The sequence below is a fragment of the Musca vetustissima genome, unplaced genomic scaffold (assembly GCF_032173495.1).
Source record: "Musca vetustissima isolate MV318-11 ecotype Yass unplaced genomic scaffold, APGP_CSIRO_Mvet_v1 utg1756, whole genome shotgun sequence".
Taxonomy (NCBI): Eukaryota; Metazoa; Arthropoda; class Insecta; order Diptera; family Muscidae; genus Musca; species Musca vetustissima.
The window spans coordinates 15,028-40,542 of record NW_026878454.1 but is presented as its reverse complement, the minus strand read 5'-3'; the positions used below and the strand labels follow the sequence as shown (position 1 = coordinate 40,542).

The window sequence follows — 25,515 nt, the reverse complement described above, 5'->3', positions numbered from 1 at the left end:
TATTTCTACATTGAGTTGTTGATTGTGATCAATTTCTATTTACTGCACTCCCTGTCAATATGGAGATTTTGCGATGTTTAACTCTAGGAGCATTTCTGCTATTTGGATTTGTGTTTTTCCATAGTCCCGAGGTGGAATCGTGCAATGAAGTTGTCTGTGCTCCGATCGTCTCCAAATGTTTATTAACACAGAGCTGTAAGTGTGAATCGAAGAATTGCTCCTGTTGGCAGGAGTGTCTGAAATGTCTCGGAAAGAAATACTACGAGGAATGCTGTAGCTGTGTTGGTAAGTCAAAAGATGTCAATCAAGATCTGTGGCATCAAATAACATGTATGGACAGAATTTTAACGAGTCTGAATAATAGTTAGATATCTAACACAAACAAACCCATCGCCTATTGGTTTCATTGACAGATTGCATGTGTGGTAGTGTTTGTTTAATTGGAATTTGATAAATTGTCGATAGCAAGCAATGGTTGGATCAGTATCGATAAATATATCGTGATAGTTTATGATTGCCATGTATATGTAATTAAATTGTAAAAGTAGTTTCATATTCAGTAGTGTTGGCGGTTTATTAGGGATACCATTTGTATTTTGTTTTTCCAAAATAGTCAGGCTGAATCCCAATTTTTGGAACAAATGCACTTTACGGACACCTCTCAGATAATTTTGAAATTTCTACCATAGGTAGCCCTTCTGATGCTGATTACAGCAACATACATTTTTTCGGGGGGAAATCAGTACTTCCCGAGATATGGGGTTCCAAAGTTCAAAAATACCCCCACTTTTTATTAAATATATTTAAGAATGCCACTTCGAAACGATTAAATTTTTTACAGGACATAGTCCTTATGGAGCTGATTACAACCACATAATTTTTTTTTGGGGAGAACTTCGTACTTCCGGAAATATGGGGTATCAAAATGTAATAAAAACCTACATTTTATACCCTTACTTATTATCCGACAACAAATTGAGTTATGAGAACAAAATTTTCTTTAAATTTAATTTTTTTCTGAATAGCCGGCCTTCGGCCGGGGATTTAAGACTATCTTCTATGGACAGGTGGAAATTTGGGCTGCGCGAGCAGCATTCTCTTTTAATTTCAATTTTTACTGAATAGCCGGCCTTCGGCCGGGGATTTAAGACTTTCTCCTATGGACAGATGGAAAATTGGGCTACGCGAGCAGAATTCTCTTTTCATTTAAATTTTTTTCTAAATAGCCGGCCTTCGGCCGGGGATTTAAGACTTTCTTCTATGGACAGGTGAAAAATTGGGCTACGCGAGCGGAATTCTCTTTTAATTTCAATTTCTTTTTTAAAAGTTATACGTGATTGAATTAAAAGTAAATCATATTTAATAAGCTTCATTACTAAATCCCCGGCCCCAGCCTATTTTTTCCAAACCCCATTTCTCAAGAAGTATGGACTTCCTCCCATATAGTAACATATTTATGTAATCATGTAAATTATACATACCTCTGCTAATCCAGAACAATCCGAGTGTCCCTAAAGGAAAAAATCCTTAAATCAAAGAAATAACCATATAAGCTTATTTTTAAAATTTTGAACCCCATATTTTCGGAAGAACGAAGTTCCCCAAAAAAAATTATGTGGTTCTAATCAGCTCCAAAAGGACTATGTGCTGTAAAAAAATTAAACGTTTCGGAGTGGTATTCTTAAATATGTTTAATAAAAAGTGTGGTATTTTTTGAACTTTGGAACCCCATATCTCGGGAAGTACTGATTTCCCCCCGAAAAAACGTATGTTGTTGTAATCAGCATCAGAAGGGCTACCTATGATAAAAATTTCAAAATGATCTGAGAGGTGTCCGTAAAGTGCATTTAAGCCGGGAAGACTATTGTTTCGGATCTAGCCACTGACCCTAATCAGTTCACTTAGTTTTTGTTGGGATATTCTCCTCAGATGCTATTTATTGCTTCTTTACAAAAAAACCTTTCATGTTTTGCAAAAACCAAAACAGTAGTTTCATAATTATTTGTGGTGTAGTTCCATAATACAACTATTTTATTACATTCGTATGTCAAAAATATTTTGCAAAAAGAAAACGACTCATAGATTTTTTACACAAATTAATTCAGAAAATGTTAGTAAATTTATTGCTGAACATGCTTTTCAAAATTCGGAGATTATACAAACATGGCATAACTACAGAAGGTAGTCTCATTTGAGAATTTGAGCCTTTTAATTTTGAATTTATGTTTTAATTAGTTTTTTTATATAATATGAAAAATTAATTCCAAAAAATTTTATGTATTTCAAATGGCATATTTTTAATAAATTAAACAAAATAGATTTTCTAATGCTGAACATTGCTCTCAAGATTTAACCATGGTTGTTACATCTTATTTTTTAGAGGCATGTAATTTCTAAATTTTTATAAATATAAATTATTTAGCAATTATTGCCACTGAACATTTAAATTTTAAAAGCTGAATACTGTCAAAGGTAAATTTATGAAAAAATTAGAAACATATGACTGCATGAGACTACCTTGTATAATTATGCCATGGTTACAAACATATGGTATGTTCCCTTACTGCTAGAATCTACTAGTTTCTACTATTTTTGTCGATATCATATAGGAAAATTTGTTATCGTAGTAAAAAGTTGTAGATTCTTGCAGTACGGGAACAGACCAATAATATTTAAATTTGGAGATGGGGATAAAATTTACCTCTTCGCTCATATATTTTTTCACTTTATAGTCTGCGAAATAAATGTACGAATTGTTTGCATATATGAAGTATGTGTCTGTTTTTTATTTGTTTGTGGACAAAAATTCAATGTGTGAGCTATTGCATTATAATGGTGCAAAATCTATGATTGTTTTTACAATTCTTTGCATTTCTGACTGATAGTTTCGCGCAAAAGGCGCTTCATGTAGTATTCCATATTATCCATACGACCTTGTGGGAAGAATTCATGTTGCACCACATCATTGCAGACGAAGAAAACAATGAGCAAAATGTTCACATTATGACAAAATGGACGTGTTATCTTCGGTAGTGACTCTTCAAAATGACCATATGAAAAAAAAAATCTTGAACTAATCGGGACCGCCAAAATCTGAAAGCTTATGATGGTAGAATATAAATCCAGATGGGTTTTAAATTATTACTTAAGGTTTTTGTTTAACCCCCTTTTTCATTTTTTCGATTTGGGGTGGGTTTAAAAAAAGTACTGATTATCACGTGAACTACTAGATGTACTGGTTTTCACTTTTTATCAAATTTTACCCCTTAACAAGATCTAAAAATTTTGCTTAGAGATATTATCCAAAAAGCAATATTCGCCCATGTGCTGCATTTAGAGTTTGCTCGAATGTGAAACATTTTCCCAAATTTGGTGTGCTCCATTCCGAATTGGGAATATAATTCGATCCTGGTCTGCAGCTGTCCACAGCTTGCACACACTTTGTCTTTCAGGACTTTCATTACTCTCCACAATATTTTACACATTGTTGTGCGATCAACACTTATATTTAAATCATTTTCCACTACCCTCTGAAACCCACCAACAGCAAGACATCTAAATGTACTTGCTAACTGGAGGCTTTCGGGAATGGCACCCTTGTGTATGAAAGGACCCACTTCTCTCAAAATATCCATAAATGCTTATTTTAACACGTTCCAGTATCATTAGACTTTTTCTGGTAGAAACCAGGGCAATTAATAAGCCAGCAGGCATATTTTTTTCTTAATTTTGTTTGTAAACAAATTGCAAATGTTTTTTATTGAACACATTTCGTAACATATTGAACACAGCTATGCTTTCGAGTCGCACTTTCGCTCGAAATTGAGCACACCATTTTGCACAACATGGGAATTCAAAAACTCTCGGAACATGTCACATGGGCGATTATTTTTCGCACTGGGTTAGAACATGCAATTAATTCGTTTAACAATGTACAATAGGAAGATAGTCAAAGGAATAACAACCCACTCTTCTCAAGCCCCGTTTGGATTGGATGCCTTTTTCACATGGTTATAGTCTCACAAAGCTTTCAGATGAAAAACATGTCACAGTGTCATTAATTTAAATATACAATTGGTATGTTCCCGTACTGCAAGAATCTACTACTTTTTACTACGATAACGAATTTTCCTTTATGATAACGGAAAAAATAGTAAAATCTTGTAGATGCTTGCAGTACGGGAACAACCAAATTTGTTTATTTATTATAGAGTTCCATATCTATTTAACGGAAAACTGTCTGTAATTATTAATTAATTGCAACTGGAATTAGTTTCCAGACTTGAAGAATGACTTCATCATTTTTATCTAATAATTAATTATCCACATTTAATATTATTTATACTTCTTTTTAGAACTTTGCCCAAAACAAAATGATACACGAAACTTTTTCTCCAAAAAGTCGCACGTTGAAGATTTTGAAGGCGTTCCCGAACTTTTTGATGTTTTAGTATCTTCCCCAGCAGATGAACTCGATTTCAACTGGAACATTTTTACGTTCCCAATTGATTTTGATAAAGTATTGTCTGGTCCCAAACTTCACAGTTTTCCTATGGAAAACAATGATAAACATTTAGATGGAACTGCTAAAGAACGGAACAACATGGGTGTTGTCAATTGTACAGTGATTTATCTTGATCAGTGCATATCGTGGAATAAGTGCCGTCAAAGTTGTCAGAGTACCGGAGCAAGTAGCTACAGGTAATACAACAAAAATATCGATGCTATTGAGGAGAAAATAACAGCCAATATATAATTTTTAAGGTGGTTCCACGATGGCTGTTGCGAGTGCGTGGGTTCAACATGTATTAATTATGGCGTAAACGAAAGTCGTTGCAGAAATTGTCCCGAAGCAAAGGATTTAATAGACGATTTTGACGATGCTCTAGATGAAGAAATGCAAGATTTTGGCGACAATATGGGACCATTTGACGGATCTGTAAATAGCAACTACTAAACTCCAACTAATACTCGTCTTTAAATATTGTATTTAGAAACCATTAATATACTTATTATGTATATTGTTACTTTAGAATTTAGTATATAATAGAAAGCAATAAAAATGCATATGTATACAAACATATAACTCGGATCACAAAATGTCAGATTTTGAAACGTACATATATTGTACGTTCCAGAGTCAGAACATACCTTTTTTATATAATTTATATTTACTTCCCTCTACATGTATTAAAACTATTCCGTTTTATACTTTTTTTTTTTGCATTTTTTACAGCCTTACAGCCTTACCTAAAATTCAACTAGTTCGTTCGACGTTTTTCACCACAAAAGTAGAACACATGTATTTATATGAATGTTACCGAAATACGTCGACCAAGGTATATTTATAAGGTAACCGTATCAAGGCAGCTGATGGTAACATTATATGTCAAACAGAATTTTGTTATTTTAATTCGCCGTAGGTAGATAAAAAGAGAATTTAAATTTAAAAACAAAAACAATGCGTTTGCTTTTTATTGAAATACATGTTGTGAAAGAATTAAAAAAACCAATAACATAAATCTGGAATATTGGACTTAAATTTTTTGCGGAGCAAAACTATGCGGTGATTATCTTATACTTCAGCCTCTAACAATACCATAGTTATGACCTTCATAGAAAATGAAATAAAGTTATTGGTCCATTTCAAAATATCATTGCCAAAACTATTGGTTTTGCCTTTGACCAGAACGGAATGAACATCATAACTTAATGAAGTACAGATGGATGGGCACACAGATATGACTTGAATTTCAGTTGATACAACAGATAACATAAGAACAAACTCTACCCTTAAAGGAGATGAAATTTAAACAGAAAAAAGATAGTGGATTCTACACCCAGAATATTTTGTCCGTATTTGTGAATCTTGGAGCAGTTAAATTTTGCTAGATTTCCGACACCGAAACACGTTTTGTATGCCTTTATCATGGTATATTTAAATTTGTTTCGAATTTCATTCCATGGAATGCATTAAAATTCAAGGATAAATAGTCAACGCCCGCTTCCGTTCCTAAGTTCTTCATTGAATTTAAGTCGCGGTTTGATGTTCTTTTTCAATCACCAATCTGAATTTGCACAAACATTCATAATTTTAAAAATTACTAAAAAGTAAACAAATATTTTTAATATTTCAAAATGCTGAATTCTGATTGGTTGAATGAAATTCGCTTCAAATTTGATATGTTACGGCGAATCAATTATTATTTGCCTTGTTAACTATTTTGACCAAGGTATATTTAATAAGGTAGCCGCATCGGCCCAGCTGTTGGACAAATAAATGTCAAAAATGTTGTTGTAATGTTGAACCAAAAAAATAAAAAATAAAATTATGAATGAAAATCTCCGAATTTCGAAGAGATTTTTTGGCAATACTTTTATTAACATTTTCTACAAGAATTTGTGTAAAAAAATCTTGCCAATCTGTTTGTTTTGGCAAAATATTTTTGACATATCAAAATACAACAACCGATGTTTGTTGTAGAAATTCGCCGATGCGGCTACCTTGTATATCTACCTTGATTTTGACATATCATGTTCCCAATTCGCCGATGCGGCTACCTTATGTATCTACCTTGACGTCGACGTACAAATTTTCAAAGTTGAAAAAATTCAACTATGACAGAACGTAGTTTTGTTTTTTTTCTTTTGTTGAAAAAAGAAACAAAACATAAAGAAATATAGTTTTTTTTTCAATAAGAATATGAAATATTTCAACACATTTTATAATTTCTTAATTTTATTCCGCGATTTTGTTTAGTTCGCTAAGAAAAATGGATTCGACGTATTTCGGTAATACGGCCGTACAAAACATTTTACCATAGTGGGGAAGTTGAATATTTTTGTACGCTTCGTTGAATTCGGTACATGGTATAATTATAAAAGGTAACAGCAAATCCCAGCTGATTTGATTCCAACGTAATACTAGTGTCAATATGAATTTGACAAATTATGTTTTTAAAAATCACCCAACAGGAAAATTGGGAACGCATACAATTTGAAATTGTTCTTTATTAATGTGCTCCCGTATTCAATTTACTCAATCTGCCTGCTGGGAAAGTTTGAGGAAGCAAATCTTTCTTGAAGGAATAACTCGCTATTCCCAGCATTGTCATATGTGTTACCCATATTTATGGCAATGGCTCAATTAAAGGAAAGATGTGGAAGCGATAAAAATATAAATTTGATAGATTTTCATTCATGTTTTTCAATTTTTATTTTGAGGATTCGAAAATATTCCATTTTCAAAATAAAAATAATTTGATGATAATTTGTTTGTTTACATTTTTCTGTCAAATGAGTTGACACTAGTAGAACTTACAACAACAAATTTCCATGTGGTTGTTGTATCGTTTTTTGTACAACAACACTTGCTGTTACCTTTTATTATTATACCATGAATTCGGTATAATGATTAAAAAGTTTGCCACATTAATCGACTTGATATCTGAGTCAAGGTACTGATTCCTAATTATTACATTAGGTTGGGGAAAAAGAAATCCATTATTTTTATATGAACTATAGAACTTTATTTAACATGCTTCGGAAAGTGCGATTTGGGCCAAATATACACCGTTTTGTTGTATGATTTGTTGCCATTTTAAAGATAACTTCATAATGCCTCGCAGACGTCCTGCTCTCTATTTGCAAAAATACCAATTTTTATCATTAATTTGCAATGCAAGAAAAATATGATAATCGCTTGGTGCAAAGTCCGGATTGTATGGCGGTTGCATTAAAACTTCCCAACCGAGCTCCCAAAGTTTCTGGCGAATCACTGCAGATGTGTGTGGCCTAGAGTTGTCCTGGTGGAATACGATATCTCTCCGTGTGGCCGTTTCTGGCAAATTGCTTTCTTCAAACGGCCCAGTTTTTGACAGTAGCGATCAGAATTCATCGTTTGTCCAGTGCCACCAAATGCATAGCAGAATCTTCCTGGCCGTTAGCCCTGGTTTGGCCACCGTTTGCCCACGATCTTTTTCGTATCCAATCACCATCCGTTTAAGAAATGGGTCTATCTCATTCCGTTTGGTCAAGGCTTCCCAGATGGAAATTGGATCCATCCTATTTTTTCTGTTAATTGGTGTGATACCCAAACATCGAGCTTATTTTTGAATCCAGCTTTGTGTGAATGGTTTAAAACTGTTTTATGGTTAATATTTTTCTTGATATTTCGCATTTGTATTGCTATAAAGTTTAAATAACAATAAAAAGTAACAATTTTTAATAAAAAAATCAATAAATAAAATATTACAAATAAATAAAATTACAATTGGGCAACACACATTACAACTTAAATTACAATATGGCAACACGAATCTTTTTGGACCATCACTTTCGAAGATTCGAATCCGCATCTCGCATTTTTTTGTTTCTCCCATTTATTCAGAATAAGGCGAGAATGTGAAAGAGAAAAAATGTTCACAAGCGAGATATCTCCCTAGTAAATAGACAGAATAACGGTTTTTATTTTCTTTTACCAATATTAGGTTTGTCTGATAACTAGCTGAATGAAAAATAGCAAAGTTATCGAACAACATCCAGTAAATTCGGCAACAAAACGATAACACTAACGCTTGAAGTTGATGTGAGTTGCGCTTCGGAGTTAAATATATCCTAACAATTTTCGTGCATTAACGCGATAACAAAAAAGCCTCATCGCGAACATTCTACTTAGCCTTTAAAGGGTTATCGGTTATCGAAAATAAACGAAAATGCATTGCTCTTTGGAGTTAAATTTATTTTAACTTTTTTTTAAATGCACACCGCGGCCATTCTGCTTAGCCTGATCGTCACCATATTGTTGAATTATTGATAATAAATGACGCAACGGATGGCACAATGGACCCATGCACTGGATGTGCCTGAGACTTTAAAATTGATACGTTACGAAATTTTAAAAGAGTATTTGTTGATTTTGTAACTGTTTTATTGGTTTAAATTTTTTACTAATTTAGTGATATTTTGAATATTTTTATATCTTAATTTAAAATCAATATATAGGAATACATGGTCAGAGAGATCATAAAATTAAAGAAAAAATTCAACGATGGTAATCGAGAAATAAGTTTATACCTTAAATTTCGATTCTTGGTATTCGATAACATGTTTGATCGAAATTTGATTTACAGATCCCTAAAGTCGCGCCTTTTTTTCTTTGTGACATTTGTTTTTTTCGTGGATATTTGTGTATTTTGACCAATTAGAGGGTATTGGCCATTATATTGTTAAATTATTTCTCCCAGGCGTTAAAAGCTATACGGGATTAGGGAAGTCAATATTAGTTGTAAATGTGAACTATATAGTAGAAGTGTATTCGGATTGGAGTACAAGTGTATAAAGTAAATAAACCAGACCGACCCATAAACATAATAACAACAAAATGACCCAATCTCGAGAAGATGGATCTGCCGATTCAATTCGATCCAGATATGAGGAATTATGCAGAGAACTCAATATGGACAGGGAGACTGAAGAATTGTCTTGGAATAAATTTATCGAAATTTCGCAAAGATTTTCTTTGGAGGTAAGATGTTTGCCAATTGGCTTCAATACCTTTCGGCAATACACAAAGAAAAAATCTTGCTTTCGTTGCAGGGAGAAACTCTTCATTGGTTTTGCTGTGCCCTATATGCTGCTTGTCGTGGATCGTATACACCGACAGTAGGTGGGACCAACGATGTCGTCTTGGGCAACTGTATATCTGTAATTAAGTTGCTACGCAGTTGTAATATGAGGTACGTTAGATTGTGAAATGTTTACATATTACGGACAATTTTTTACCAACGAATTTCATTTTAGCATTCACGAATTCACATCCAAAATGAGAAAGTGGCACGAAATGGCGAAACTTCCAGAGTCGTTTTTAAACCAAATCAATAAAATGGAACGCAGCTATAGCATAACATCAAATGTTTTCATTCGTTATGCAGATATTTTTGAGCAGCTTTTCGTACCACCACCAAATGAAAAGAAGAGTTGCAAATTCAGGTATAATCACTTTTCTATTTTCGTCTGTTTGATCTACTAAACTTATTTTTCAATACAGATCTGCAAAGTGCCCTTATGGCAAATTGTTTGAGATATGTTGGTGTCTGTATCTTTGTGCTAAAAATCAGAACAAAGTTACAGACATTGTCATGTCTTTCCACCTATTGATCTGGTGTATAGACTTGGTCTATAGGAATGTATTGAATGAAAATCCTGATCTCATAAATCCCAAGTTTGTGGGTGTACCGCCAAAATGGGGCAAACCCGAATTCGACATAAGAATCTTGAAGGACTATTGCATTATTGAGCCACTTTGCAGTATGACAAATGCATCGCCGCTAGATGCCAAAAATATGAAGGACACATTTAAGGGAATCATTAAGACGTTTTTGAATGCTAATGTTTGTAGAGAATTTATATTTCGCATATTAACACTCTGTCTAATGACGATATTTTTATTTAGACTTTGTATGGCACCGAAGATACATTGATCTCGAATGCAAATTTTGAAAGGAACTTAAGGTCATTGAAAGGTGCATATGAATTGTATGTTTTGAATATGGCCGAATTAGACGAACGAATTTTATTGGACTACCGTAAAATTAACAGTTCTCGTAAGTTCAAATACCTTATAAAAATGAACATTTAATAATAATATTTTTTAATAGACGAATCATCTGGAATAAAAATTGACTTGCATCCGGTAGGAATATTGAAATAATATAAAAACGTATTGATTTGTAATGTAAATGATTTTTAGGATATAAAATCGTTGATGCCAAATACACCCTATACCCGCAAGGAGAGCCTTCCAAGCAAAGATGGTGTATTTGATCCCGTAGCAAATGCTACCAATAATGTTAAAAAATTACGAGAAATTTCCCATATTACAGAGCCATCTGAATTTATAAGGTTAGTATAGCATTTTGCTGTAAAATACAATAAAAATGTATTTCAAATTAAATTGACTTTTCTAGGAAATCGACTAGTGAGGATGTTTTGAAGAAAATCCATGATAAAGTGAACTACATGTCCAAGTTGTTTAGCAACGAATTCCCTAACAAAGAGGAGTCCGTCAACAAGTTTCAACTGGCAAAGTCATTGTATTACTATTTGCTAGACAAAATACTACACTTCGAAATCCGACAAAAACCTATCGATCTCAATGTTCTTTTTCAAAAGGATAGCTTTAATACAACGTTAATTGCATGCAGTGTTGAAATTGTTCTTGATGCATACGATTCTCCACTAAAGTTTCCATGGATTTTAAAATGTTTCGGTATTAATGCTTTTGAGTTCTACAAGTTGATTGAGATCATAGTGCGAAGTCACGACAATATTCTCAACCGTGAACTTATAAAACACTTGAATTTAATCGAAGAGACATGTCTTGAATCCTTGGCTTGGAAGAAGAATTCTCCTCTATGGGAATTGATAAAGAGGGAACCTATGCCATTACCAACCTGGTCAGAAGTTAAAGTTGGGCACATAGACAGCACGGAGCCTCAATGTATGTAATAGTGTTTAAACTTAATGTTTTCATCTATAATTTATATATACATATATTTTATTAATTAGTACAATCACCAATGAATTCCGCCTTTGATACATTTAGTACATCGACTACACCTATAGTGAATGAATCTGTCAGAAGAGACCTTTTTAACACCCCAAGAGGTAATCACTTAAAAATGAATTGTATTAAGATAGCAACGATAACACGACTCTTCAAATTACAGAAACAACATCGGCTAATAGGACAACTGACCTTAATAGACAATTAAATGCTCCAAGACGTTCAACGCCATTGAAACTATTTCTCAGAAAGGTATATATGAAATAAATTGTTTGAAATTAATTCTTCTAATACAATAACCTTTATATGAATGTAGTTTTATAAACTTGCTTGGTTACGTATAAAGGAATTGTGCAAGGAACTAGACCTTGGCGAAGATATGATTCAAAAAATATGGACCCTATTTGAATATTCAATAACACAAAAAACTGAGTTAATGCAGGACAGACATTTAGATCAAATTTTTATGTGTGCAATATACCTATACATAAAGGTAAATGCAATAGAGTGCTTACATTTCTGGTAAAGTAATTATGTTTGATTTCACAGGTCGGAGAAGTTAGCGGAAAATTGTTCAGAGATATTATGAAATTTTACAGAAAGCAGCCACAGGCTACCAGCAGCATATATCGGGAGGTCTTAATAAAAACTGAAAATGGAGAGAAAAGTATGTGTTGAGATTCATTGAATTTTATTAGAAGTTGTGTAAATTTGTAATATTTTGTTTCAGTTGTCGGTGACATTATAAAATTCTATAATGAAATTTATATGCAAAAGATGACGCCATATGCATGGAATTTTAGCAATAGACAAGAACGAGCCGTGAGTATTTTTTGCGAAAAAGAATAAACGGTTACATAAACCATTACAATCCGTTTTCAGGATAGCGATCTTCTGCTGTCGCCACACCCGACTGAGAAACAGACTTTTCCACGACAACTTTCTAGTAACCACTGCTTCTTTGTTCACTCTATGGACAAAAATGAAATGGAGAAGTACACAGCATCACCAAACCAATTGACATTTGAATTTTGTCGCAGTCCTGGAAAGGTACCAAATAAAATAAAAATTGTGACTGTTTCACTCACTATTAATTAATCTGTTTTAAGGACCTCGAGAAAATAAACGCTATTATAAGCAGCAAGGGTAAAAGAAATCTTCCGTTCGGCTTAAATGATACAACAAATGACGCAGACAGAAAACGAGCTAGAGGAGGATCTGGGAATCAAGTCCTTTTGAAGATGATAAAAGATCGCCAACAAGAACATAAGTAATATTCAGACTATCTAATTTATCCCTATACGACAAATAAAACCTTTGTAGTTTAGAATGCCTACATTTAGATTTTTAGAAATGAAAACTACTACTACTACAACTATCAAACAAATAAAATAATGAAGTAATCTGTACATATAATACGCTAATTAGGAACCATTAACTTTTACCAAATTAATTTAAAAATGTGAATTTCTATGAAAAATTTGTCATCGTGAATTGTTTGAACTCATAAATTATAATTTTGTATTTTTTTTATTTATGGTGTGTTATTTTAATGATATCCTTTAATAATTAATTCAAATTGTATTTAATTTGATATACATACTATATAACATAACTATACTATATACATATTTGAATTAACAACTCGTTGTTTTAGAATGAATTCCAATAAATATGTACGTGTACATACAAACGTTTAATATTATTTTATAATTATAAACTATTTACATCGTAAGTATAACCTAACCAATTCACATATGCTTACAAAATTGTGTACATGAGAGTGAGTTAAGAGAAAAATGTTGCCAGTTGTTTACTGAGAATTTTGGTATGTTCCAGCACTATTTTATTTTTTTACTATTTTCTGTAGGTATAATAAAGGAAAATTTGCTATCGTAGAAAAACATTCTACCTATTTGCAGATTCTGGAACAGACATTTTATAAATTAGTGGTATTTTTCCGTACTACAAGATTCTATTTTTTACTACGAAATTAGTAGATTCTTGCAGTACGGGAAAAAACCATATTAATGCTAAAATTTACTCTGTATAATATTCATATTTTGGTCTGTTCCCGTACAACAAGAATCTACAACATTTTACGATAACAAATTCTCCTTTATGATATCGATAAAACCAGTAGAATCTTGCAGTACGTGGACAGAACAATTATGTTCTGTTCCCTTACTGCAAGAATTAACTACTTTTTACTATTTTTTCCGATATCATAAAGACAAATTTGTTATCGTAGTAGTTGAATTATTTATTTATTATTTATTAATTTTATTTTTTTCCTGGATTTAATTTTGTTTCTTACGCTCATTTAAATTATACAGTCAGATAATGAATTTTTCAACTAATTTAGGTAATATTGTTAGTGATAATAGTTTTCTTAGAAGTCAGTTATGCAATTTTAAAAACAATATTAATGTAGGATATGTAAATCTCAGAACTTTTAATTTGAGTAAGAATACTTTTAAAATCCATGAATTGAGGAATATTTTAGAGGGTGATAATCTTGTAATTTTTGGCGTAATCTTGACAGAAACTTGGTTAAAGCCTATTGTTTCCACAGAAGCTATACAAATACCAAGTTATTTTTGTTATAGGAGTGATCGTCCTTGTAATAGAGGAGGTGGTGTTGTAATGTATGTTTCTCAGAATATTAAACATAAATTTGTGTGCAGAGGAAGTTCTTATGGAGTTGTTGAATATATTTTCTGCGAGGTAATTGTAAGCAATTGTGTGTTTCTTGTTGGTGTGGTTTATTTGCCACATGGCGATATTGTGGCTTTTGAAAATGAAATTTCTGATCTTGTTGTTAGGTACTCAAATGTTATTATTATGGGAGATTTCAATAATAATATGTTTGATCTGCAGCGAAGTTTAGTTGTAAGGGAAATTTGTAGCAGATTAAATTTATCTGTTGTCCACAACTCAATGCCCACACACGTCGATATTGCGCATACCTCTACTTCTTTGTTGGATTATTTTTTTGTGTCGTGTCTGAGTTTGGTAGCATGTTCAAATCAGTTTTTGTGCCCTGGTATTTCTGATCACTCGTTCATTTTTCTATCAATTAATGTTCCCAGTTTTTGTGTGCAGAGTTTTTATGAATATGCAGATTTCAGTTCTGTTGATCCTGTGGCGCTTTCCAGCGCCTTTAATACATACAACTTTGGTGAGCTTTATTCTGTGGCAGATGTTGATGCCCAGCTTGATATATTGAACTGTGGTCTTCGGCACTTGTATAGTGTAGTTCCTGTCAAAAGGAGATTTTGTAAAATTAATAAAGATGACTGGTTTAAGTCTGCTGAAATTCGGTATCACTTGTCTCTTCGTGACATTTCTTATAGGTCCTATCTTCGGGACAAAAGTGTTGAAAATTGGAAATTGTTTTGTCGCTGTCGTAACCGAGCCAAAAAAACTATAAGAAAACTAAAATTTATTGCTCATAGGGATATGTTTGCTAATAAATCCACAAAGGAAGTGTGGTCAATTTTAAATAAAAACGGTTTGTGTACTGATGACAGAGAAGTCGGGAATGTTGATGTTGAGGCTCTGAATTCAGCTTTTGTTTCGAATCAATCCGTAGATGTTTTTGATGTTTCTTGTATTCCTGTTGATGCTTTTGATGGTATTTCCTTTCGTGCAATTGATTATGCTGAGATTGTTGATGCTTTCAATAAAATCAAGTCCACGGCAGTTGGTTATGATGGATTTCAGCTAAAATTTCTAAAACTTGTTTTCCCCCTTGTTGGTCAATTTTTGTTGCACGTTGTCAATTCTATGTTAACAATGTCTGTGTTTCCAGAGATGTGGAAAATTGCAAAAATAGTGCCAATTCAAAAAAAGAATGGTGATTCTAGTGAATATAGGCCTATATCTATAATGCCGATTCTTTCTAAAATGGTTGAGTATGTCATGAAAGATCAAATGCTAGTTTATATTGGTGAAAATTCTCTATTACATGAGAGCCAGTATGGGTTTAGGAGTAATCGCGGCACTGCATCTCTTCTCGTTGGATTGACTGACAATATAAGGAAGACTGTTGGTACGGGAGGTTGTTGTGTGTTGTTGTCAGTAGACTTAGAGAAAGCCTTTGACAAAATTAATCACGCTAATTTAATAAGAAAATTGCATCGTTTGTTCAATTTTTCGTCCTCAGCTTGTAAGCTTATTTCGTCGTATTTGTTTGGAAGGAAGCAGTATGTTTGTTGTAGGAATGTTGTTTCTGGAATGCTCCCTGTGAGTAGTGGTGTACCCCAGGGGTCTGTACTTGGGCCTCTATTGTTTGTTATGTATGTTAATGATTTGCTAAGTTGTATTAGTAGTAGGAGCTGCATGTCATTTGCATTTGCTGATGACTTGCAGATTTTGTTTAAAGGAGAATATGTGTTTTTAGATGTTTTGCAGTCCTCTATACATTTTAATATCAATGTGTTAGTAACGTGGTTATCTGCAAACGGACTCTCAATTAATACACGTAAGAGTAAAGTTATGTTTTTTGGGAACTTGCAAGAGAATTCAGTAAATGTTTCCATTTATAATAATTCTATAAATGTTGTAAGCTCTATGAAATGTCTTGGTTTGTTTCTTGATAGTAGTTTGGTGTTTGATGTGCATGTTAATTCTTTGGTGTCCAAGGTAAACTTTATTTTAAGAAAGTTGTACTCTTTGGATATGGCTCCGCCTAAGAGCATTAGAATTCAATTGGCCCATGCATTGATTATGCCAAATTTTTTGTATTGTATTGAGATTTTTGGGGGTTGTTGTGGATATGTTTTACGTAAAATTAAACTATTGTTCCATAGGGTTATGCGATATGTATATTGTGTTAAACGTCGTGATCACATTTCTCCTTACGTTAAAGAGTTCCTCGGTTGTACCTTTGAAAGTTTTGTGAGTTTAAGGTCAATGTTGTTGTTCTATAAGGTATTTAAGTTGCAGACTCCTTCCTCTGTAGTTGATTTGTTTATGTTTTCTAGATCTGTTAGAAACATACAAATACTTGTTCCGCGTTTGTGTCCTTTATTGGAAAAAGCCTTTTTTGTACGAATTTCTAGAATTTTTAACACCTTACCGCCTTCTCTTAAAACATTTAACTCTTCCTTAAAATGTTATCGAACTCATTTATACGATTACTTCAACCTCAATTCATCTTAAATTCATAGGTTTTGCTTATTTGTTTGTGTTTTTATTGCATAACTGATTTCAACATTTAAATAAATTTAACTATAATATATTATATTTTTTTTATATTTTTTTTTTAATTGATAATTGTGATATAATAATAAGATATTTGAACCTGTAAATTGAATTTAGTGGTTGAGAGTAGATATAATATTGAAGTCCTTTGCCCTATGTGATAGGTCGCTGCATCAAATAATGGAATAATAATAATAAAAATGTTTTTGAAGTACAATGGTTCTGAACCCCTCCAACTGAATAGTCGTTAAGATAACATTAAGCTAATACACTGTTAGTTTTAAGCTTTTGGAGTAGTTTATATTATATTTTGTTGTTTTTTGAATCGCTTTTGGCCCTTTGGGCTAGATTCTCGTTTATGAAAAATAAATTGAAATTGAAAAGTAATAGATTCTTGCAGTACGAGAACAGACCTTTTATGTATTACTGTTTAAAATAAAAATGTTCGTCCTACAATTTAAGCATTAGGCATAATAAATTTTCTTTTATTATAACGAAAAAATAGTAAAAAACTTCATTATTTTTGTGATCTTTCTTTATAATAAACTATATTTTTGTCCTAACTTTCACGAACGAACTTCTTACAAATATGCCTAATACTTAACGATGACAATCCTCACAAAAATTAATGTTGACGCTAAGGCTGGCAATCCTTACCCAATATTTCAGATTTATGCTGTTATTTATTTTATGCATACATTTCACAATTAAATATAAATTTTATCATTACAAAACCTAAATGTAAAAGGGAGAGATATATGGGCTATTATATATATAAATATATATATATATATATTCCTTTTATTTCGCCTTATCTTGGGTATAAGGACCTAATTTGTTTGGCCCCTTCATGTTCCGATTGTAATTTTGACTATCTTTATCCCTCTCCATTTTATTCCGAATAGCTAATTTTCTTTGTTACTAATGTTGTCTGGATTTTACTGAAAGAATTTTATGCCATTTATTGCCATCGTTTTTTCTTTCTGAAATGTTTTTCTGCTGAAGTTTTAAGTGTTACGTATGAACATGCTATTACAGAAAATATTCGATAATAATGTGGTTCGATAACACATTGCTGGCAAATATCAGTCATCAATTTGTGTTGCAATGGATTTCTCATCACTAAAACGAAATTTATTGCATACAATGAACAATTTCGAGACGACTATTAACCATCTGCGCCGTTGCCGGTCCGAAAATAAAGATCTTTTGGAAGTTACCAATCTAATTGACCATGTAGTAAAGTATGGCTGTGAAAATAAAGCGCAACAACAAAGAATAATAGATGAAATCATCCGTTTTGTCACCAACAATAACTCGATTCCAGACGAGATTCTCGTCGTTTGTGTTGTTGCCTTGGTGACACACCTTCAAGAACAGAAGAAACTGTCATGTTTCAATACTTCACAAGTTGACCAGGTCGTGCAATCGTTAATTCGAATTTTGCGGAATAGTAATGATGACACGGATACTGTATCAAAGATATGCAGTGTATTCTGCAGCATCTTGACGACACAACCAATGAATATCAATGAGTATTTCGCTCAAACTGCAAGAGGACTGACAAATCATCTTACCTGGGACAGCGGAAGAGATGTAATTATAAATATCATTCGGTGCCTGGACTGCATGGTTGGTGCTTTGAATTGCGGACAGACAAGCCCAACTAATGAAATTGTTGATACGTGCGCTGAAATTGGTGGCAAAATGCTAATGTTATTTTACAACAGTCATGATTATGTAGCAACATTGGGAGTGGACATTGTACCAACATACTTGCTTCATTCTTTGCAGATGATCAATTGCATTATCTCTATAAACGCAGAGTTTGCCAGAAAAAATATATCAGAACTTCTTGGTTTATCTAGAGCGTATTTACATTTCGGTATCGAACAAATTGACAGTGTGCCATCAGCGCCCCAGAGAGTATATATGTCACAACAGGCTTTATATGATTCGGCAGAAGATTTTGATTCTAATATTAATGCGGAAAGGATTCGAAGCTGTGGTGGTAAAGCTCAAAAAAATCGCAAACCTCGCATAAAGACCAATAGCAACCACGATCGAAAAGTACCTAATTCCAGTCCAGAACGAAAGGGTACCCTTTTGTCGATGGATATGAAAACCAGTGATTCTGATACGTCTGAGCAAGAAAGTGCCGGAAATAATGTACTTTTTGAACGAAACAAAATGGCAAAGATTCGTCTGGCATCAATATCATTAGTTGGAAGTATAGTAAAAACAGTGGAGCGAAGGATTTTATATGGATACTGGCATGCTTTATTTCCCAGTGGTACAGGTAATTGAATGATATGAAAGTATTGAAATAGGACTCTCTTGATACTTATGAGAATTTTATTATTGTTAGCAACGAAATCCGTACAATGTCAATGTATAGACATATCTATACGTACATACATATGTATAACAAGTTAGCTTAATTATAATAACATATTTAAATAAAAATATATTGTTTGAGGCATCTTAGAATTAGAAATCCATTAGATAATACTGTCATTCCTCTAGTTGAAAAAAGGATTTAAATGTAACTAAAGGTAGAAAAAAGCAGCGATTTCTTAACAAAGTCTAGTAGAGAATTGTTTCGTCCATATCATAGTAATTTCTTCTAGACGAAAGCGACACAAATTTGTATACACATACCATACACATTTCAATTTAATTTGAATTTATTTGACGTAGTTTTCAGAAAGGATTCATTCAATAATTGAATTAGTTTTTTGTACCAAGGACAACTGGTAGTGTATAGTTGTTTGTTTCAGACCTTGATTCAAATTGCTACTTATCAATATATAATTCATATTAGCGTTTAATGATTTTGGGTTTACTTTTTTATAAACTCCGCCTTGAAAACTTACAGGATGATTATTTTTCACATTTCTCTCGCATTGGCCTCATGCCACGAACCGCCGATTGCTCTAATGTGGGGTGTCTCTAAAGCGTTTTTATTTGGAAAGTAGAAAACCGAAAGACAGTGGATCTACAATTGTTCCCTCCCTCATATATCATCATTAGTTCGACAGTGTAACAAAAAAATAACTTCTAGTCTCTATGTTAAACATTTGATATCTGTGCTAATAAATTTATATTTTAATAGGCGATTCTGTGGACAATTTGCTTTATGTGGGCCAACACGATCCTAATATGCGCTGTCGATGTGCTGCAATACAAGTATGTGCTCAACTTTTATATGGTTCAAAGGGATTTTTACATCAAGCTGAAATCAATGAAAAACGCTGTCCTTCAACATTCATACCATTTTCCGTCAGTCTGGGTCATACAACACTCGCCATATATCAATCCCTTACAACAATGCTTTCAACTGAATCTTCATTACCCGTTCTTACTCAGACATTAAAATGTTTAGCAGTTTTGGTTCAAGGAACACCATTTCAAAAGTTCGATAAAGAATTTATACAAAATTTAGTTCGACATGTAAGGCCGCTTATATATCATCGTGATGCTGCCATTCAAGTGTCATCTTTAATGGTTTTGGAATTCCTTATAAGTTCTACAGATGCTTGTATAGAGATAGCCGAAGCAGTGGGGCTTCCCAAGGGTACGGGCATACGAAGCTTCGCCAAATCCCCCAATATGCTTGGCGAGGACGATTTAGATATTATAAATGATGAAGAATATGTGGAATCTGATTTGAGTGACGATGAAAAATCCAAGAGCGATAACGACATGCTTAGTTCCCACAGCGTAAAAATGTCAGAACATCCACCAGTGAATGGACATTTCTGGTTACTTTTGCGTGTGTTACATAATTTATCTTGCAATGGCAATGCAACGGTAGCCGCATCGATACGTATAGAAAGTCTACAGGTATTAACAGCGATGTGTTTAAATTTCTCTATGCTAAAGCCTCACCTGGCAAACGTTACTGTGGTGCTGAAACAGGCTATGGATGATTCATTACCAGATGTTCGCCTATATGCAGCTCGATGTATAGACAGTTGTGCCTTTCAAATCAGCCGCCAAATAATGGAAGCTTCGAACACATCTTCTTCTCAAGCAGAAGTCAAGTGTTATAGCACGTTTTGGAGGGACATAATACCAATACTAATGGACCACATTCGAAGGGATCGTGATGAAACCAGTACCGTAAGAATTGTCTTATGTGATGTCTTGTCAAATATCGGCGTTATTATGTTTGAAAACTGTTCGCAATCCATTCAATTATCTCTGCTGAGTTTCCTATCGGGCGTTGCTTCAGACTGTTCCGATGAACCCATTGTGCGGGCAGCAGCTGTTCGGGCATTAGCCGTATATGTACTCTATCCCTCTCTGCGTGGTGATTTGGTATTTGTGGAAAACACAGCTGATCTAACATTACGACTAGTAGCAGATTCCAATTTACTCGTGCGTGTAAAATCGTTCTGGGCGTTGGGCAACATAAGTGATGCCTTAATTGGGAAACTTGTGGATAGCAAAGCGAATCCGGAAAGAATTTCCGACGACCTACTATATCGAATGATTAAGGTGTCTACAACCGCTTGTAGTGATAACGATAAGGTTCGCTGTAATGCTGTTCGAACATTGGGAAATCTGCTGCGCCTGTTAACAGAGGAGCATTTCAAAACGGAAAATGTTCAAAGAGATTGGCGAGATTTGTTTGAAAAATCAATTTGTAAACTTACCGATTGCTTACGGTCATCGGGAAATGCTAAAGTAAAATGGAACACCTGTTATGCCATTGGCAATATAATGCGCAACCATATAATATTCAAGAACGGAACAGTTACGGATTTATTGAGCTGGCAACAAACCCTATACTCAGCCCTTTGTCATGTCATCGTTAATCACACTAACTTTAAGGTCCGTACGAATGCTACCGCCGCCATTATGAATATATCGGAGAGGTCTCATTTTGGCAGCTACTTTGAAAAGTTTTGGACGTCTATATTGGAAGCCATTGAACAATCGCATAATTTGGAGAATTTCCACGAATACAATCATCGCGATAACCTGCAGGAACAACTGTGTTTGGCCCTAGCACACTTTGTTCAAATTTCTCACAAAGAAGATTGGCCCATGCTAAAAAGGCAGCTTTCCCAAAGAGTTGATATTGTAAGAAATACATGGACCCGGGTTGTGCTTCGTATGATACCAGAAAAGGCAGCACCTCTTCTTTCATGTACAGTAATTCTAGCCGAACGATTAAAGCTGGCCACGGACATAAGCGTCGAACAAAAGATAGCTGGAGAATTTGTTTGCAATGCCTTGGCCATAGAATAAAATTCCAAATTGCAATAAATTGACCCACACAAAGAAAAACACACCAGTTTCATCATTGTAATTTATTTGACTGCGAACATAGTTGATCATCATAATACATATACATATATAATTACAATTACGCTATTGTTGTTGAATACACTAACCTATAAAATGTTTAATTTCTTTTCTATTGAACACTAGAGTAATATTTCATCTTTAGGTATATTTTTTTGGTTTCGGAAAATTGGTGGTTACACGTTGGAGGTAAATACTGGAAAGATCACACTTTTCACTGCTGCTGGGTACACTCCTATGTTTATCGATTACATTTTACAAAAATAATGTGCACAGTTTTCTTGTATATTTGGCGGAATATGCTGATCAAATATAACATCTTGTCATAATCGGTGCATAGTTTATAAATATATTACCGTAGGTCCCCAAAGGAAGACATTTGTATTGCTGTTCTCAAAATCCTCCAAGTTTGATAATAAGTAAAGTGGTGTATTCCTGTGAAATCTTAAAACTATCACTGATGTCATGCAAACATTTTATAAGGTGGCTGGAAGCCTAACTTATGACAGAATTGGTATTCAACTCAATACGATGAAGTAGTTTATCCAAACCAAAGAAGAAAAAAAAAAAACAACAAATAAATTCGGCTTTCATTTGAAAACAAATGGATAAAAATCGAAATAAAAATTAAACTAAATGAGACCTACATTGCATAGTTTTATGGACAAAACTATAAAAAATGGACGTTGGAGTTGTGATGTGTCTAATCATAAAAAAATATACGATTGTTGGAAGAAATGAAGTGTAAATGTCTTAAGTAAATAATTCACACCATTCACCGAGAGGGTATGTTTGCTAAACATTGGAATTACTATCTGCTAGGGGATACAAGTGAACTAAGATTGCATAATAATGAAATCCGGCAGCTATTACCACAAACAAATGCCATATGGCATGGGCCATTGGTATCAGACCGTCCGATTTAAAGAAACATATCCCCACTATATAGAAAAATCCACCCAATTTAAGTTCTGTCATACCAGGAAATTCATGGCCCGAGCCGAACACAGCTAAAGCCGGACCTAATCCCATTAGTATGTAAAAACATGTTTCCAAACATTTAAATCGTTCGTGAAATATCTGTAAAAAAGGAATAGTTTCTATGATTTTTCATTTGCTGTCCATTGATCAAAACAAATACCTGTTGATATGTGATACCAATTGCTGCCATTAACCAAATTACCCATTCCAAGCAAATTAGAAGCGCGGAATGGTTAGGATTTTCTAACTGTAGCCAGGGAAAATACGAAGCAGCTATGAAAATGTAAATCATAGCACGATCACAGCGATGTAGAACATTTTTGATGCCACTAAAAGTAAACAAAAAGTGCAGCAGAATGTTAACAAAAATATATAAAAAATTAAAAACAAATGATAATGGCAAATAATAGTTATTTTATTGAATGTACACAGTATTGTCAAGAATTTGTAGGTGTTAGCATGTAAATTTTGCTTAATATAAGTGCAAAGAAAAATTACAGATTTTGAATGGTATGAGTAAATACGTTTAACATCATTTGTAGATAACGAAACTTTGACAAAGTGTGTTCACGCATAAGATGCTTCTTTGACTTAATGATAATGATGTACGTGAAAGAAGAAGGCCAAATAAAAAAAGCAACTTCATTTAAACTGCCAACTCATTGAACAATTTTTATAAATAATTCGTAATTTATTACTCTAATAATATTGATGATTATATTTGTTTATTTATTTTCTTATTTATGTATAATACCAATACAAAGGAAGCATAAGAACCTAATCATAACAGTTTTCCTTTCTGGATACAACATAAGCATAATTCCTAATTACTAAATTCTTTACATTGTTATTAAAAGAAATATATTCTGTCTGCAAATTTAATGCTTTGCCTTTAGTGCAAATCTCTAACTAGTTGACGACAAAAGGAAACGGCAAATTAACTAAAATGAAGTAGTCAGCAAAACATACCGACAACAAATAACTATTCATAATTAAAAATCGGTTTATACCTATATGACAAATTTACATTTCATCTTTATTGATTTTTGTCTTTAGTGTGTTTCACTCCATCAATTCTACATTTCTAAATTAACAATTTTATGCATCTATGCGTGAACATTCTTTTTTAGATCTCAAACACGGCTATCACTTGGGTCCATTGTGTAATAACAACATACCAATATTGCCAAAAACAAAAAAAAACTGCCGTAGCAATTGTGATTCAAAATTAAAATTCATCCTATTTTTACAAAAGACCAGTGACGCTACCCTATTTGGTGGTTATCATTATACTTACCCCTTATTATCACAGAAACAAGAACAGTGGAAACCCGTCGATAATGTAAAAAGCAGAGTTAATGCTCCTCCATAAACCCACGATACTAAATATTGGCTCGACGTTTTCGAACGTTCAAATAACTTATTGGCACATATTACTGCAGGCACTATCCAAATACCATGGGTTAATACATTTGCTAATTGCTCAATCTATAATGTAAATAAATAGTTACAATAATGTAGGGCAATCAAAAATGTATAATTATGTATGTATGTTGCTCTCTAACCTCTGTTGGCTTGTACGCACAACCTGGCTCAGCTTTCTTATTCTTCCATTTGATATTTTTCAGTTGTAGTTTGAAGGTTGTATTTGATTTAGTCCAGGACTTCCAGAAGTTTGTAAGAAGGTTGTCTAAAAATGAATATTTATTTTGAACTTCCTGAATAACGTTTCTCATAGTGACTGTCCTCGTTTATTGCAGCTAGACTATGTTGAAGAACCTAAAACTGACATTGGAAACTAACATTTGAAGTAAACAATGAATTGGTTATTTTTGTGATTATATAGACAAACAAACGGATTAGCTTTACGTTTATGTGCAATTATTATATTTACAAATTTACGATGTCATTGTTTTTTTTTTTTTTTGAACCGAGACATATAAAAATTGATATCAAACCTTATGGCACCATTATATATATTTGAGGCGGTAACTATAATTAAAAAAAAAAACAAAAGTCTAACAATTGGTTATCTGCGCGTACTTTTTATTGTTATTCAGTCGTGTATCTTATCGGGAGCAATAGCAGTCTGGACGGTAGCCAAGGAACGTTATCAATTACAGAAGTAGAAAGTATATAATTCTAATTTTACTATTATTGTATTTTATTAATCCATTTGCTCGCTATCAGTCACATTTCCAATATAAACCTTTATGGGAAATTACAAAAACATTACCTTATGATATTAGTACCAACCCCAAAAAAATTATTTTTCGGATTTATTTAAAATTTCATAACAATTGGCATGTTTCCTCCTTGATTTTGGCAATATTTTTGTGGCGGTGCTGCTGAAATATAGAATTAGTAGGATTAGAAAAATAAAACTAGAATCTGAAAATATTACTTATTCTGCCTATCTAGGTCTGGTTATTTGCTTAAATTTA

At 33.2% G+C, this 25,515-nt stretch overlaps 4 protein-coding genes across 4 annotated transcripts; 3 read left to right on the top strand and 1 right to left on the bottom strand.

Moving 5' to 3' along the window:
• The first annotated feature begins 35 nt into the window (after positions 1-35).
• LOC133323189 (protein twisted gastrulation) lies at positions 36-4,990 on the top strand. The gene is made up of 3 exons (XM_061532140.1): positions 36-285; positions 4,356-4,701; positions 4,765-4,990. The coding sequence occupies exons 1-3, from the start codon at positions 60-62 to the stop codon at positions 4,955-4,957; spliced, it is 765 nt and encodes a 254-aa protein (XP_061388124.1). The 5' UTR covers positions 36-59; the 3' UTR covers positions 4,958-4,990.
• A 4,327-nt stretch (positions 4,991-9,317) lies between these two features.
• Positions 9,318-12,664, top strand: LOC133323196 (retinoblastoma family protein). Its single transcript, XM_061532150.1, has 13 exons — positions 9,318-9,526; positions 9,598-9,737; positions 9,802-9,990; positions 10,049-10,391; positions 10,454-10,602; positions 10,750-10,902; positions 10,968-11,500; positions 11,569-11,667; positions 11,730-11,818; positions 11,883-12,059; positions 12,116-12,233; positions 12,297-12,388; positions 12,449-12,664. The coding sequence occupies exons 1-13, from the start codon at positions 9,383-9,385 to the stop codon at positions 12,662-12,664; spliced, it is 2,442 nt and encodes an 813-aa protein (XP_061388134.1). The 5' UTR covers positions 9,318-9,382.
• Positions 12,665-17,920: 5,256 nt separating this feature from the next.
• Positions 17,921-22,033, top strand: LOC133323195 (HEAT repeat-containing protein 6). Its single transcript, XM_061532149.1, has 2 exons — positions 17,921-19,073; positions 19,890-22,033. Exons 1-2 carry the CDS (start codon positions 17,921-17,923, stop codon positions 22,031-22,033), a joined length of 3,297 nt encoding a protein of 1,098 aa, XP_061388133.1.
• An 852-nt stretch (positions 22,034-22,885) lies between these two features.
• On the bottom strand, positions 22,886-24,807 carry LOC133323194 (monocyte to macrophage differentiation factor-like). Its single transcript, XM_061532148.1, has 4 exons — positions 24,637-24,807; positions 24,369-24,559; positions 23,232-23,400; positions 22,886-23,170 (listed from the first exon to the last, which is right to left on the bottom strand). The coding sequence occupies exons 1-4, from the start codon at positions 24,805-24,807 to the stop codon at positions 22,886-22,888; spliced, it is 816 nt and encodes a 271-aa protein (XP_061388132.1).
• Between the last annotated feature and the right edge of the window lie 708 nt (positions 24,808-25,515).